A 17,394-nucleotide genomic window follows, 5' to 3' on the forward strand; every position below is an offset into this window, starting at 1 on the left:
AAGAATAATGTAAAAAGGTATGAAATATTTATAAAAACAATGAGATCTTCTAAAAAGGGACAGAGGGTATCAGAGCTGGGGATCTGAGAGCCAGGTACCCAGCCCAGTTCTGAAACTGCTAGGCATTATACAAACAGTACCAAGTTGGATTAGTAAGATTCTTTTTTTTTTTTTTTGAGACGGAGTCTCTCCCTATCACCCAGAGGCTGGAGTGCAGTGGTGCCATCTTGGCTCACTGCAAGCTCCGCCTCCCGGGTTCACACCATTCTCCTGACTCAGCCTCCCGAGTAGCTGGAACTACAGGTGCCCGCCACCACGCCCGGCTAATTTTTTTTTTTATTTTTAGCAGAGACGGGGTTTCACTGTGTTAGCCAGGATGGTCTTGATCTCCTGACCTCGTGATCCACCCGCTTCGGCCTCCCAAAGTGCTGGGATTACAGGCTTGAGCCACCGTGCCCGGCCCAGATTCTTAACATACAGTTATGTAATGGAGACTGAGGAGGGAAGAGTTTGCTTTTTATACTTTATTGCTGAAACTTTAAAAAAAACTGTGTATTACTTCTATGATTAGAAAATAAAAATACATCAACCATTCTCCATCCCTGGTGGCTCTCCTCTACTTCAGAGGCCTACATGGCTATCTCCCTAAAAGCAGGCAATTTCTCCAACTGTGGGGTGGAGGTGGTGGGAAGGGATAGAAGGACCTCAAGGGGCTTCTGCTTTCTTGTATGGTAAGAATATGAGAACCACATACTAACAGCTTCCTTGTGATCCCAAATAGGTCAGGGCGTATAAAATACAACTATGTACTATTATTTTCAGTAATACTGGGTGACTAATTTTTTCTTTTTTCTGAGACAAGGTTTCACTCTGTCACCCAGGTTGGAGTATAGTGGTATGATCACGGCTCACTGTAGCCTTGGCCCTCCCGGGGTTCAAGCAATCCTCCCACCTCAGTTTCTCGAGTAGCTGGGACTACAAGCATGTGTCACCACACCTGGCTAAATAAATAAATACTTATAGTAGAGACAAGGTATCACTCTGTTGCCCAGGCTGGTCTTGGGCAGAATGGTGCTGAGCTCAAGCAATCCTCCTGACTCGGCCTCCAAACTGCTGGGATTACAGGTATGAGCTACCACACTGGCCACGGTGATTAATTTTGATACACAAATTAAGTATATGCATTTGTTTTTATGTTTGGATTAATAAGCCTGTAATTTGGTGGTCAGCTTAATATCACCAAAAATATAACAAAACCAGAAAGTACCATTTTTACCAACTTTGTGCCTCAGCTGCACATTCAGGCAAGAGGATGCCTTTCTGAAATAGATGGACAAGTTCCTTTTACACCTTCCTGCTTGGCCTTTGTCTGTCTTTGATCAGTCTGGAATTATTTTCAGAGACCTAGGTGGCCCACGAGTCAAGCAGGGTGGGGTGGAGGGAGACAACTTACGAGAAGTTCAGCATGGGCTGGCCCACATGGGAGATGTGAACCTCTTCCAGGTACTGGAAGGGCTGCAGTGTGGGGTAGGTTCCGGCTCCAGGTGGGTCCGACAGCCAGGTGCCCAGCATCCAGGACAGTGGCTCCACCACTGGGTTCATCTTGGGGGGCTCTGAGGACAAAAGAATGAGACTTATCAGTGGCCTCCCTCCAACAATGCCTTGCTGAGCTTTAAGCGGAATGCACGCTCCATATCGGCACTTGCTTCTGGTGGCCGCAGCTAATCCTGGAGGACCTGTCAAGAGGGGGAGAAAATGGCCAAACAACTGGCAAATGTCATACTGTGAGATCCAGCTTCAGAAGCCTCTACAGTTCCTGCAGAAAAAAGAGAACCAAGAGGTGCCAGGCAGTGCGCAAGCAAAGCCAGAGGCCTCGTGCCCCACAGCAAGGCTGAAAACAGCTCACACGGCAGGCACGGTGCCCTGGCGTGAGGAGTGTGTGAAGGAGACAAAGAGCACGAGGGAGAAAATGAAAAAGGGATGCAGGGTCTCAGAGCAGGAGAGCGTGAGGAGCCCAGGGGTAGGCGGGGCTTGAACGGAAAGTAAGATCTCACTTCCCTGAGGAGGGGCCGGGGCTTCGCAGTAGCCTGTGTAGTGGCCAGGAGACCCCTTTAGAAGGTTCCTGGAAGGGTTCAGTCTCTCATCCCACTAAGTGTGAGGGATGACGCCACGGGCCTGGAACTCAAAAGTGAGGGTGCTGAGAGGAACTCAGCAGGCAGGGGGTGCTGGGTTGGCTATTCTTCTGGGTGACCCCCAAAGGGACCCCTGCTTCCTGCCCCACTCAGCAAGGACTGGGTGCTCCCGAGCGGCTTTTCAGGATTCACTCACGTGACCCTCATCCTGGCTGGATGCCTGGGCCCTGCTCTCACTCATTTTCTAAGGGAGACCTGTGCAGGGACCACAGGAAAGCCCCACCGCGTGCTACCCACCAAGGGCGCTGGAAGAGGAGGACTGATCCCCAGAGGCAATCCCAAAGACCTTCTTCCCAGGCCTGCTTATCCCTCAAGTCTCAGTGCTTCAATTGACAGAACGGACACTGAACCCAGGAGCAGCGGCAGGGAGAGAAGCAGCTCTGTGGCCGCACGCGCCTCATCTACGAAGCCCAAAGACGCCCAAGCACAGAGACTGGCCCACACACAGGACTGACCCCCGGCGTCTCCTCCAGGCCCGCGCAAGCAGAAGACGGACTGGCAGGGACAGGATCAGGACTGACCCCCGGCGTCTCCTCCAGGCCTGTGCAAGCAGAAGACGGACTGACAGGGACAGGATCAGGACTGGGTGCACAGGCCTGGCCTTGTTGGGGAGGAACAGGAGGCCAGTGTGGCTGGGGGAAGGAGATCCTTGCCCCTCAGGAGGGCCGTGACCTTGATTCTGAGCAAACAGAAGCCCTTGAGAGGGCTGAGTGGGAGGGACGAGGACTCTGATCACAACCACAGGAAGCCAGGGAAGGCAATGGCAAAAACCCTGGTGGCAGAGGAGGGTGGCCTGGGCCAGGTGGCCGTGGTGGAGGCAGTGGAAAGGACCTAGATTCTGGATCTATCTTGAAGGCAGAGCCACCCGGATGTGCTGATGGTCTGGATGTGAGAGAAGAAGGTAACTGAGGTTTCTGGCCTGAGCAACTGAGAAGACAAGTTACCATCAACAGAGAAAAGGAAGAGTAAGCCGGGCGCGGTGGCTCAAGCCTGTAATCCCAGCACTTTGGGAGGCCGAGACGGGCGGATCACGAGGTCAGGAGATCGAGACCATCCTGGCTAACACGGTGAAACCCCGTCTCTACTAAAAAATACAAAAAACTAGCCGGGCGAGGTGGCGGGCGCCTGTAGTCCCGGCTACTCGGGAGGCTGAGGCAGGAGAATGGCGTAAAAACCCGGGAGGCAGAGCTTGCAGTGAGCTGAGATCCGGCCACCTGCACTCCAGCCTGGGCGACAGAGCGAGACTCCGTCTCAAAAAAAAAAAAAAAAAAATAGAAAAGGAAGAGTAAGAAGAACCTTGGGAGGTGTGAAGCTTGCTGATTTTCTAACAGCAAAACTCAGTCACCTGGGATAGCCCAAGTCCTAAGATGGGCTAAACACACACCGTAATTTCTCAGACAACCAGCTACAGCCTTGGAGAACCTTTCAGTTTGGTAGATTTTATGCAGCTCAGCACTGGAAAGAAAGAGGCTTTGGGCCGGGGGCGGTGGCTCACCCCTGTAATCCCAGCACTTTGGGACGCTGAGGCGGGTGGATTACCTGAGGTCAGGAATTTGAGACCAGCGTGGTCAACATGGTGAAACCTCGTTTCTACTAAAAACACAAAAATTAGCCAGGCATGGTGGCGGCGCCTGTAATCCCAGCTACTCCGGAGGCTGAGGCACAAGAATCGCTTGAACCCGGGACGCGGAGGTTGCAGTGAGCAGAGATCGCGCTACTGCACTCCAGCCTGGGTGACAACGTGAGACTTTGCCTCAACAACAACAACAACAAAAAAAAAAAAAAAAAAGAAAAAAGAGAAGAAAAAGAAAGAGGCTTTGCAAACCTCGAGATTTTGGGCCGGCTCTCTGGCCTGTGCCAAGTGCACCCCACAGCCACGGCCACGGGGCTCTGACTCTCCTGGGACCGAGTAGACCCACTTCCACTGGCGAGCGCAGCCTGCACAGCAGCTGAACCCTGTGGGAAGCGGCACCTGGGCGCTGTGGGGCAGCGATCTCCACCCCTCACGCCCGAGTCCCCAGCACGGCCACTACCGGCGCCTGGGTCCCGAGGGCCCCGGGGAGGCCAAGGGACCTGGCAGCGCCCCCCAGGGTCCCAGTGAACAGGGGCGCCAGGGCCGCGGTACCGGGCGTGGCCTTCGCACTCCCCACGGGGCGGGACAGCTCCGGGCCAGGGTGAGGGGCGCGCGCCCCGAGTCCTGCCTCTGCTCCAGGGCGGCCCCCTCCAGCCTCCGCGGCCCCGGCCCAGAAGCGCAGCCACGCCTCAGGCGCCGCAGCTCCGCCCCCTCTTGCGCCGGCAGGACCGGGTGGGCCGCGCTCGCCCCCTAGCGCCAGGGTCGCGCCACTGCGCCCTCCTTGGGGAGCGGCGGGGGAGTCGGGGCGGAGGCTGGGCGGCGCGGGGCGGTGGGGCGCGCTCACTGGCTGCCACCTCACCTAGCAGGCGTCACAGGGCTCACTCAAGACCTCCAGCAAGGGCAGAGGCAGGAGCCTCGCCAGCCCCTACACAGATCACAGCGACCGCGCCCCTCGGCCCGCGAGCCCCCTCCACTCCTGCTTTCTGCCGGGGTCTCCTCCGGGTCCCCCATCTACTTGGCAGACGCCTCTCACCGGCACCCTCTGCCTCCCCACGGTCTTTCCGAACTCCCACCACCCACCGTGGAGTCCTCTCCAGGAGGCCCTGTCTGTCCTCCACCCAGCGCTCCTCAGAGGGGCCCGGAGAGGAGGAGCTCCTTAAATGGGGGAGAAAGACAGACAGAGCCAGGGACAGCCAGAGACGGGACAGGGACAGAGACAGAAAGAGACAGAGAGAGACACGGGGATGGGGCCAGAGACAGAGCCAGGGCCGGAGACAGACAGAAAGGGATCTTTCTTTCTTCCTCAAACCTTTCTGGGGGTCTCCGAGGGGGAGACCCACAGCATTACTACCTTTCCCCCCAAGAATTTAAAAAAAAACAAAAATAACGAAAAACCTTTTCCCTGAACTTGATTTTCAGGGAAAATAGGTCACAGATACAACCCACAGCCACCAAAACACACATACGGATGCTGTGAGAAGCGGAGGGTCAGTGCCTCGCTGGAGGACAGGAGGGGCCTCTGGGAGCTGGGGCAGGGGTGGCCCCTGGGGAGAGGCCTCAGAGCCTGGCCTGGCTCAGAGACCTGGGGAGGAGGAGTGGGGAGCCCTGGACTTGGAGGCCTGGAGGCTCTTCTGGCCTCCGCTCTGCCACAGGGAGCTCCTGCAAACAGCAGGCCCAGGGCACCCCACGCGTCTGCCCAGGTGCCAAAGGGCCAGGCTGGCCTCCACGCAAGGCTGACCCCGCCCACCATCAAGAAGGAATGTGCCACTCTGAAAGAAAGGGGTGCTGCTGGCCGGGCGCAGTGGCTCATGCCTGTAATTCCAGCACTTTGGGAGGCCGAGACAGGTGGATCATCTGAGGTCAGGAGTTCGAGACCAGCCTGGCCAACATGGTGAAACCTCCGTCTCTACTAAAAATATAAAAAATTAGCCGGACGTGGTGGTGGGCACCTGTAGTCCTAGCTACTCGGGACGCTGAGGCAGGAGAATTGCTTGAACCCGGGAGGCAGAGGCTGCAGTGAGCCGAGACTGTGCCACTCCACTCCAGCCTGGGTGACAGGGTGAGACTCTGCCTCCAAAAAAAAAAAAAAAAGAAAAGAGAAAACGGCGTGCTGCCCCTGAAGACCTTCTGCTTCTCCAGCGATGGACTGTAAGACACTGCTTGAGTTCAGAGATGGACAAAAGGTAACAAGACAACAAGAGCAATAAAACATACAAACTGGGCCGGGCACGGTGGCTCAAGCCTGTAATCCCAGCACTTTGGGAGGCCGAGATGGGCGGATCACGAGGTCAGGAGATCGAGACCATCCTGGCTAACACGGTGAAACCCCGTCTCTACTAAGAAATACAAAAAACTAGCCGGGCGAGGTGGCGGGCGCCTGTAGTCCCAGCTACTTGGGAGGCTGAGGCGGGAGAATGGCGTGAACCCGGGAGGCGGAGCTTGCAGTGAGCTGAGATCCGGCCACTGTACTCCAGCCTGGGCGACAGAGTGAGGCTCCGTCTCAAAAAAAAAAAAAAAAAAAAATACAAACTGCAAAATGTTGCTGGGGCAAAGGTGAAACTAAGAGGCAGGGTCTTGCTCTGTCACCCAGGCTGGAGGGCAGTGGCATGAATACAGTTCACTGTGGCCTCGACCACTGGGGCTCAAGTGATTCTCCCGCCTCAGCCTCCCGAGTAGTTGAATGAAGCTGCTCCATGAAGAAAGACCACTAACTAAACATGTAACAACTCAGGAGAGAAACGGCAAAGAAAGAGGAGAAGGTGAAACGTGACCTGGCAGAAGTTGAGAAAGTAAAAGAAAACAAGCCACCACCCAAATGAAGTGGAGACTGGAAGCAGTGCAGGGAGAAACAAACATTGGGAAACACAGCAGAACACAGAGGACAGAGATGAGTTTAAAAAAAGATAAAAGATAGAGAAATGGAAACAAAGTTAGAAGGACGGGAATGCCTGGCACACTGCTGATGGGAACGTGGACTGGCACAGCCTAGTGAAGGCCATCTGGCATGTGCTTGAGAGGTTAAGCGTGGAGCAGTGGCCCAGGACTGCCACTCCTGGAGACATGCATACCCAGCAGAAATAACACACCCGTCTCCACAAGACGCTGCCCATGAATGTTTACAGCAGCACCATTCCCAACAGCCCCAAAGTGGAAACAACGCAGATGTCCGTCAACCAATGAGTAAACAAACTGCAGTAAATCCCATGAAATGTTATTTGGCCATAAAAATGAAGTACTAATATAAGCTGCAATTCAGATGACCCTTGACAACACGAAATGTGAAATCAGGCTCAAAAGAGCACACATTCTGCAATTCCATCTCTGTGAAAGGTGCGGAACACACACATCTACAGAGACAGTACAGGGGTTGGTGTTTCTCCACAGCCGCGTTCTGTGGCAGAAGATGCTAGAGCCACACGTAGAAGGCGCAGGAGGAGGGAAGGTGACTGGCAAGGACATTATATCTGGCCACAAATGGTCCCTCCGGACCACAGGCACGTGAGCTGGCTCACTGACACATGCAGTGAGTGCGAACTACAAACTGGATTCTGAAAACCCAGTCCAAAAAATCTTCAAATAATTCAATAATCTTATATTATCGGTGGTTGCCTGTTGAAATAATTTTTAGATAATATAGGGTTAAATGAAATACATTATTAAAATTGATTTCACTTGTTTCTTTTTACCTTTTTAGTGTGGCTGTTAGAAAATATTAAACTACATAAGAGACTCACTCTCTAGACCTTTTAGACAGTGCTGGAATGGAGTTTTCAACCCTCAACACTCCGGGAGCTTTGTTTCTATGTCTTCTCCCTGAGGACATTACCAGCAGATAGATGTCATCAGGAGACAACAGGGAAATGATGCGGAAAGAAACCTCCGTAAACACTGAATGTATTCAGCCAGAAAAAAAAAAAAAACGGTTACAGAAATTTTAAAAACTGGTTATAGGTGGTAGATGTCGGGTCATACAGGCATGACACTCAACTCCCAGGACCCTTGAAGGGGCGGAACTCCCCACTGGTCTTGTCCCTGACAGCTGACACCACAGAGGCTTACAAATGAAGTAGCAGTGGAAGATTTCATTTTAAAAACTAGGCCGGTCACAGTGGCTCACATCTGTAATCCCAGCACTTTGAGAGGCCAAGGAGGGTGGATCACCTGAGCTCAGGAGTTCGAGACCAGCCCAGGCAACACAGCGAAACCCTGTCTCTACCAGAACTACAAACAATTGGCTGGGCGTGGTGGCACGTGCCTGTGGTCCCAGCTACTCAGGAGGCTGAGGTGGGAGGATTGCTTGGGCCTGGGAGGCAGAGGTTGCAATGAGCCAAGATCACATCACTCCACTCCACTCCACTACTTGGGTAACAGAGCGAGACCCTGTCTCAGAGACAAAACAAAACAAAACAAAAAAAACTAAAACACAACAAGCATAATATAAAATAAGATGACAGAACCAAGACTGAAAATGCTTGAACTCACATATTAAAAAGCTTTTCAGGGCCGGGCATGATGGCTCACACCTATAATCACAGCTCTTTGAGAGACCGAGGTGGGTGGATTGCTTGAGTCCAGAAGTTTGAGACCAGCCTGGGCAACATATTGAAACCCCATCTCTACTAGAAATACAAAAAAATTAGCCAGGCATGGTGGTGCGTGTCTGTAATCCCAGCTACTTGGGAGGGTAAGTGGGAAGAATCACCTGCACCCAGGAGGTTTAGGCTGCAGTGAGCCAAGACCGTGCCACTGCATTCCAGTCTGGGCAACTGGAATGACACCCTGCCTTGAAAAAAAAAAAAAAGGGTTTTCAGATTGGACACAAAGACAGACCCTCTTTTGCTGTAGATGAGAGACGCACCTAAAATAAAGCAATTCAGAGACATTCCAGAAAGCTGGGCAATAAGCAATAAGCAATAAGGAAGCAGGCTTCCGATCTCACCATCACATACAATGCATGGAACTAGACAAAGAACGGCTCTTCCGAATGAAGGGCAGAATGCACAATGAAGACATAACCGCAAGGGATATTCCTGCACTAAGCATAGCAACATTTATAAAGCAGAAATTACTGATGACACACAAAGATGTCAAGAAAGAAACTAAATGAAATCACAGTTCACCTCTAAGTATGAATGAATACAAATAAAATAAAATTCCCAAATAATATAATTAATAAGGTAGTTCTGACTGATACATATTGAACTCGGTAGCTTAAAAAAGGGAATACCGCCAGGCGTGGTGGCTCACACCTGTAATCCCAGCACTTTGGGAGGCTGAGGTGGGCAGATCACCTGAGGTCAGGAGTTCGAGACCAGCCTAACCAACATGGTGAAACCCCGTCTCTACTAAAAATACAAAAAAAATTAGCTGGACGTGGTGGCGCATGCCTGTAATCCCGGCTACTTGGGAGGCTGAGGCAGAATTGCTTGAACCTGGGAGGCGGAGGTTGCGGTGAGCCGAGATTGCACCATTGCACTCCAGCCTGGGTGACAAGAGCGAAACTCCGTCTCAAAAAACAAAACAAAACAAAACAAAACTAGGGAGTGCCTTCTTCAAGTTCCTCTGGAACAGTCATGCAAACTGGCCTTCTGGTCAAAGAAAGCCTGTAAGTTCCAGAAAGCAGAAAGAAGTCTGCTGTCTGATCACAATGCAGTGAGACTAGAAATGAAAGTGAATCTGGTATCCCTTGAAAACACTGTGCTAAAAGAAAGAAGACAGCCGGGCATGGTGGCTCACGCCTGTAATCCCAGCACTTTGGGAGGCCGAGGCGGGTGAATCACGAGGTCAGGAGATCGAGACCATCCTGGCTAACACGGTGAAACCCCGTCTCTACTAAAAATACAAAATATTAGCCAGGAACGGTGGCGGGCGCCTGTAATCCCAGCTACTTAGGAGGCTGAGGCAGGAGAATGGCGTGAACTCAGGAGGTGGAGCTTGCAGTGAGCCGAGATGGCGCCACTGAACTCCAGCCTGGGCGACAGAGCAAGACTCTGTCTCAAAAAAAAAAAAAAAAGAAAGAAAGAAGTCAGACAAAAATGTGTATATTCTATGATTACAACTGGATGAAATTCGAGGCCAGACAAAATGGATGGAGGGTGGGGGAATCTGAACAACAACAGGGAAGGGCTTGGCGGGGAGTGCAAAGGAGAACCTGGACCGCTGGGCATGGGTGTGGCTGCAGAGGTGCTTGCACCTGCCAAAACTCGCTGCAGGAACACCTAGGAGCTTATGTTCCACTTATGCGAATTATACCTCAATTAAAATGTTATAAAGAAAAGCCTCCCCAAACAAACTAATATTTCAAAAAGCAGAAACCTAAAAGCATTTCGTCCCTAGAGTGCTCACTACGTTGCTACCGCAGCACAGGGTTCTGGGCAGCCTCAGAGCAGGGGATGTGGCAGGGAGTGGGGTCAGCCTCACAGCTCAGGGCCTTGGCTCCTGGCCCCAGGGTCTGCCGTCACTCAAGCTGCGGCCTCTACTGAAGATCTAATATTTCGAGAAAAGCCAGAAGCTGATTTGGGACTAAAATATACCAATTTCTAAACATCTGTTCAAATTAAAACACCACCACTGTGGTGTGAGCTGCATACCTTGGGGCGGGTGCAGAGGGCCGGCCAGAGAGGGCTTTTGGAGTCACACACAGTGCCCTGCCCGGTGCCTCCCGCCTCCCACCTCTCCTCTCTTCTCCCAGGCGGGAGTGGGGAGGCCACTGGCAGCCACCCAGCACATCCCCATGCCCCAAGCCCGCAGCTCCCGACATATCAGGAGAGCTCTTTGCTGCCCTCAGCCGTGTTTCTGAGCAGGTTTCGCGTTCCTCAGGATGCTGGGGAGCTGGTTCTAGACACAGGCCCAGCCCAGCTGGCCCGGCAGCAGGGAGGGCACCCACGGGGACACACTCTGCCCCAGAGCCCCTGCCATGAGACGCCGGGGAGAACTCGGTCAGGGGCTGGCAAGCACAGGTGAGCACAGCTGGCTCCCCGGAAGAACTGGGCTTATCTGAAGTCTGGTCAAGTGGGCCTGGATGGGCCAGCGCCTTTTATCTAGAAGGAGGACGTGGCCCGGGCTTTCTGCCTCAACCCTGCCTCGAAGACTACCCCAAGGGAGATGGATGTGACAGTGAGACTAGGGGGGTGGGTGGGGTGGAGATGGCCAGCAGCTGGCATTGCTGCCAGCCTGGAAGGGGACCAGTGACATCAGTGAGAAGGGCAGGTGCAGGTGCACGAGAGCTGAGGGCGAACCCTGGCGTCAGGACCGGAGAGGCCCACCACAGAGCGGGTGAACATTGGCGCCGGAGTAGGGGGTGGGAGGGTGTCCCGGTAAGAGCACGTTGGGAGAGGCTGCCTCAAACATTCTGGCTATAAGTGAGCTTTTGAGTACATTTTGCTACACGCATGCCACGTCAGGGAAGCAAGTCCCGCGGGCCCTGGAGAGGAGCTACCCTGCAGGCGGCTGCTGCTTCCGGTGCGCAGGGCCCACACCACACTTGGGAACAGGAGAGCACGCAGCACTTACGTGGCAATTTCTTTTTAAAAAGACCAGAGAATTCTAAGATGGTTCTGAAATTCAGAAGAAACGCTTTTGAGTAGAAAAAATAACATCTGACTGGAAAGGAAGGAGCACGTGGCTAAGCAGCTAGATAGAGGCTGAGGCTGAAGACTGGCCTCAGGAGGGAGCATCTAATGGCTGTGAGAAATACTTCCCATCCTGTCGCCCTCCTGGGTTGTTATTTGCTCTGAATCTTAAAGGAGTTTAATTTGGACAGGGACAACAGGTCGGGCAGTAAACAAGCAGGGGCGGCACCTCCTCTTGGCGGCCGTTCCCCCTGCACCCTCCACCACTTTGAGCTGCGCGGAACGTGGCAGCTCCCTAGCCACTGTCCCTCCTTGTTGTCACTGAAGCATGGGTGGGGGTGAGGACGACCAGTAAGAGAATTTTAGAATCCAAACATCAGCTTACATGAGTCTAGATATATATTAAGATCCATCAAACTGTGACCTCAATATCTGTGTTTTTTACCCTCTGTAAATTACACTTCATTAGAAAAAAATAAAATTTAAACGTGAAACAAAAAATATTATAAAGGACCTAGTCTATTTGTCACTTTCCAACTCTTTAAATAAACCAGACAGGCTTTTCTAGGCATTTCTTTTCTGATTTCATTTTTCTTTTATTAAAATTTCAACCAAAATGCAAAAACAAAAATTTAAATTTCCTGCAAGAAATTTAAATTTTCATTTTTTGGCCCAAGACACTGAAAGCAGGCTTACCCATCCCTAAGTTTTCTAAACTCCGGACACTCGTCAAGGTTCCTCAAGGTTGTTTTCTGCCAATTGACGGGAAATGTTTGCACCTGGCTCTTAATGGCTCTGCAGGAAGTGAATGCTAACTTTAAAGGGTGCATTCTGGGAACTGTAGTTCCACTATGAAAGAGCTTGTCTCAGAAGAAAGTAAGACAATGACAGCCCAAATCACAGAATTTGAGAGCTGGAAGGAGCTTTGGAGGTCAGGTGAATTTTATGAAAGAGGGACTGGCCAGAGGTCTGGGCGGAGTGAGGAGTGCGGCTTCTACCCTCAGTCTCCTCCACCGGCTACAGCTGAGGAAGGCAACGCCACAGAGCCAGGCACATCCTAAATGCTTTCTCTCTCCAGAGCAGTCCCTCTGGCCACCCCTGGCATGTCCTTTGCTGTCTCCCAGAGGCTGGCTGGCGACTCATCTTCACCTGGATGTGGAGGATCAGAGACTGTTCTGTCTCCTGGCAACTGGCCCGGGAACCCAGGACAGGAAGTGAGCAAATGCGCCCACTGGGACCTGGGGACGGCTCCTTCCTGGAGCTCCCACCCTCACATCTCTTTGTGTTAGTGACATGGTGTTTCCTGCCAAGGCACACAGAGAAAGGGACACTTACTGCTTAGTACAATAGGGTGCATGGAAGCTGAGGCTCCACGGCCGGCACCAGCTGTCCCAGGTGGGGAGGAGCTGTCTGGGAACACTATGATATGTTTGGGTCCACTGGAAAGGCACACCAGTAGGGAACTGTTGTTTTAAAGTGACATCAAGGTCCTCAACTTATCAACCATGAAATGGAAGGAGTTGCACGCACAGGGGAAAAACAGAAATCATAATGGAGAGAAAATACAGCAAGTATTTCTATAAAATAAAAAAAGGACACAAAGTGGGTACAAATAATTTGCAGATGTTATGTTTGATTACCTCGTTAATCTGAGTCTCAATTGAAGAACTATTAGAATTTACAAGTGAATTTGATAAGATGGCCGATTACTAAAATGGGTAGCTTTCCCACACACTAGTAATAACTGAAAAATAATGGTTGGGGAGTAAGCTTCCAGTTTCAACTCTCGCATGTAAAGAGCTTAGGAGTCATATACCATAGCCTTACAACAGCAAAAAACAAACAAACAAACACTGAAAGAAATGAAAATCAACAACTTTTCCTGGATCCAAAAGGAAGTGAGGTTACAAACGTCTCTCCTGCCACAGAGAAAAGCAGTGAGATCAGCTCACGTGGAGCAGAAACTACCGTCTACAGGAGACGGAACTGGTGGGAACTTGATTTGGACAAAATGCTGGAGGCTGAACACGGCAGGTGTGAGAATCTCCTGGGGTCCCACATTTTCATGGGTTTTACCCCCAGGAACCCCATCAGGTTCTCCCCATGAAAAGCCAAGAAAAAAAAAAAATCACCTCATGTCTCTGGAGGAGAAGGGGGAGGTGACTACCTTGAAATAAGCCCAGAGCATTCTCCAGGCAAAGGCCTGCTCTGCAGTGAGGCCGACTTCACCAGGAACTCATCTCAGCTGGGGAAGGGCATTTCACCACTCCAGCCCTGCCTGTCTCCCGTCTCACCCAAGCAGGAAGGAGAAAGGGAAGGACACATGTGAAGGTCACAGCTCAGGGACACGGGCCACTAACAGGCTTAAATCGAGTCACAAGCTGGAGCCTGCGTCCTCTCCCAGCCCTGCAGGCTCCAGCATTACATCCTGGGTGGGAATGGCAAAGGCCCAGGTGCAGGCTGTGGAAGGCAAGCTCAGAGAAACTCCACGACAACAGGGAGACAGAACAAGGACACTCAAGGAATTTTACAGGCGCTGCAGGATTAAACACAGCTGACTGCCAGCCAGGTTAAGGGGATGCCTTCCAATGAAGGCCACTTACTTCACCTTCAGTCACGCAGCACTTACTGATGGGGCATGCATTGACAAATGCGTCATGAGGCAAGTTCATCATTGTACAAACGTCACAGAGTGCACTTACTGCGTACCGCGCACCTAGGCTGTATGGCAGAGCCTGTGCTCCCAGGTTACACACCACGGCGTGTTACTGAATACTGTAGGCAGTTGTAACACAGTGCCAAGTGTGTGTGTTCCTAAAACACGTCTAAACATAGAAAACCTACAGTAAAAATACGGTGTAAGAGACAATGAACGGTACACCTGCACAGGGCACTTACCAGCGTTGCAGTGTGCAGCGCTGGCAGTTGCTCTGGGTGAGTCGGTGAGTGAGGGGTGAGTCAATGTGAAGGCCTGGGAGATGACTGTACACTACAGTAGATTTTCTAAACACTGCACACTGAGGCTACACTAAATTGATTTTTAAAAAAATTGTACTATGATGTTACAATGGCTACAAGGCTGAGGCAGGAGAATTACTTGAACCTGGGAGGTGGAGCTTGTAGTGAGCTGAGATGGCGCCACTGCATTCCAGCTTAGGCGACATAACAAGACTCCATCTCAAAAAAAAAAAAAAACAAAAATTACAGACAAATATGTCTCATGAACACAGATGAAAAATCTTTAACGAAACATTAGCCACTGAATAAAAAAAAATGTATAAAAAGAATTATATGCCATGACCCAGTGGGATCTACTCCAGGTATGCAAGGCTGGCTCCGTGCTCTAAAATCGATTAACGTAACCCGTCACATCAACAGGCAAATCATCTGACCATAAATCACAGGATCACATTAATAGGTGCAAAAAAATCATCTGACACATTCCAACATCCTATTCATGATAACAGCTCTCAGCAACAGGAATAAATGGGAATTTTGTCAACTGGATAAAGGACATATAAAAAAACTACTGCTTGGTGGCTCACGCCTGTAATCCCAGCACTTTGGGAGGCCGAGGCAGGCAGATCACGAGGTCCGGAGATCAAGACCAGCCTGGCCAACATGGTGAAACCCTGTCTCTACTAAAAATACAAAAATTAGCTGGACGTGGTGGCACACGCCTGTAATCCCAGCTACTCGAGAGGCTGAGGCAGGGGAATCCCTTTAACCAGGGAGTCGGCGGTTGCAGATCTCGCCATTGCGTTCCAGCCTGGGTAACAAAAGTGACACTACGTCCCAAAAAAAAAAAAAAAAAAAAAAAAAAAGCAAAACAAAACAAAAAAACAAAGAACCAAACAACAAACACTACAGCTAACATCGTAAGAAGGAAAAAAAGTTATTCTTTCTACTATCTCTTAACACTTTTTTTTTTTTCTTTTGAGACGGAGTCTCACTCTGTCACCCAGGCTGGAGGGCAGTGGCGTGATCTCCACTCACTGCAAGCTCCGCCTCCTGGGTTCAAGTGATCCTCCTGCCTCAGCCTCCTGAGAAGCTGGGATTACAGGTGTGAGCCACTGTGCCCAGCCCTTTATTTTTATTTTATTATTATTTTTTGAGATGGAGTCTTACTCTGTCGCCTAGGTGAGAGTGCAATGGTGTAATCTCAGATTACAGGCATGTGCCACCACGCCCAACTAATGTTTGTATTTTTAGTAGAGGCGGTGTTTCACCCTGTTGGCCAGGCTGGTCTCAAACTCTTGACCTCAAGTGATCCGCCTGCCTCGGCCTCCCAAAGTGTTGGGATTACAGGCGTGAGTCACTGAGCCCAGCTAATCTGGATTTTTGAACAACTTTTTATTGTGAAAAATCTTGAACATTACAAATTAAACAGAATAGTGTAATAAACCCATACACCTGTCCCTAGTTTCACCATTTATCACTCTTCTGACATTCTTGTTTTGTCTGCACTTCTCCCAACTCTTCACCTTCCATTTATTATTTATTAACAGATTGTTTTTAGGACAGAAAAATCCAGTGGGTAGTACAGAGAATTCACCCTCTCACCCTGTCCTGTTCCCCTACTATTAACGTCTTGCATTAGTGTGGTATGTGTCTCTCAAGTTATGAACCAATACTGATACATTGTTACAAACAGGGTCCACGGTTTACATCAAGGTTCACTTGTTTTGTACTTGGATTTTGAAAATCCAGATTTCAAGAATTATCTGTAGATAATGAATCCATAAAGGAATGAAAAGAAAACAGATTTTGAAGCAAGTGTTACATTCATGAACTTAGGAAACAGGTGAATAATATTTAACAGGGGTTGGTATCCTTACTATATCAAGAACATTTATAACTCAGTGGACAAGCAAGACCACAAACATGTGGTTCATAGAAGTGCTAATAATGTATCCTCGCGGAATCCCGGTGGAGAAGAGAACCACGCCCACAGAACGCCAGCGGGCACAGCCTCTGAAGGGTGGCTTGGACCAACCTCTTAAGCCCACTGGCCTGGATCCTTCAGTTTGGGGAACCTGCCCAAAAGTAGACACTGGCTAAAGACAACGAGCTGAATAGAAGTGTGTAGCCCTTTCCACGTAAATCCCTAAAGAATGACCCAAAGTTTCTGTCAGTGAAGAACAAATCCACATGGGCAGCAAGAACCACAGAGAATGCGGACCCTGGGGCCTGCGATACAGGCGGCAACCCTGGGGAGAGGGCGTCCTCTCCCCACCACACCCTCACTCCTGACACCCCTGTACCCATGCTGCACACCCAGCCGTGGCCTGGTCTCACCTTTGGAGGGGCACAGGGCATGCGGGGTGGTGCCTGCGCCTGTCTCTTGCTCTCAGGGGCCTGGCCCTGCACGGCCCTCCCCACTGACACACTCTCCCTGGAGCCACACTCCCTCTGGCTACTGTCTACTTGCCTCACTCTTCACTGCCAAACCTGGCCCTGACCCCTCATCACTGGCCCCCTCTCCGCCCAGCTCCACCGGCCTCTCCAGTGAGATTCCAGTCACCAGTGACCCTGGGAGCGCGTCCAGCCCCCTTCTCTCCATTATCCTGGGGCACATTCAGCCCCCTTCTCTCCATTCTGATCAGAGTAGCACCCAGCACAGCGGGCACCCTTCTTTCCTGAATGACCCCTCGGCCTTCCCCTAGACCCACCTCAGCTGCCCCTCTCTCAGCGAGGCCTGCTCCTGGGCCGGGCACTGGAGCCCAGCCTAGAACCACACTAGACCCCAAGGCTTCAAACACCTCTGCCCTCCACCCCCACACTCACATGCCCAATTCCCAGAGGCCAGCTGCTGGCCTCGGACTGTTCAAACCCCGGCCTCAGCACCCAAGAGCATCTCAAACTCTGTTCCCCCCCCCATCTCTTTCTCCTCCCCAAAAGTCTCTCCCACTCAGCATCTTCCAGGTATTCAGGCCTAATCCCTGTAGCTGGCCTGCTGCTCTTTCGCTTCTCAACCCCCTGAACCCAGCCAGTCCTCCAGCACTGCTACCACCGCCACTCCCTCTCTAAAGTCTGAGCCATCGCCAGCTACCCTGGG

General features: G+C 51.2%; 1 protein-coding gene across 2 annotated transcripts in view; it reads right to left on the reverse strand.

Moving 5' to 3' along the window:
• The window catches only part of THAP4 (THAP domain containing 4), a 45,436-nt gene that overhangs the window by 19,205 nt on the left and 8,837 nt on the right, over nucleotides 1–17,394 (reverse strand). The window contains exons 1-2 of one of the 2 annotated variants that reach the window (XM_015111565.3): nucleotides 12,033–12,113; nucleotides 1,454–1,613 (exon numbers count right to left, since the gene is read on the reverse strand). In XM_015111565.3, the coding sequence (XP_014967051.1) occupies nucleotides 1,454–1,613; nucleotides 12,033–12,036 (164 nt within the window). In that variant the 5' untranslated portion in view covers nucleotides 12,037–12,113. Of the gene's footprint in view, nucleotides 1–1,453; nucleotides 1,614–12,032; nucleotides 12,114–17,394 lie in introns of those variants that run through there. The other variant, XM_015111564.3, reaches the window with a different exon arrangement.

Source organism: Macaca mulatta, chromosome 12 (genome assembly GCF_049350105.2).
Source record: "Macaca mulatta isolate MMU2019108-1 chromosome 12, T2T-MMU8v2.0, whole genome shotgun sequence".
Lineage (NCBI taxonomy): Eukaryota > Metazoa > Chordata > Mammalia > Primates > Cercopithecidae > Macaca > Macaca mulatta.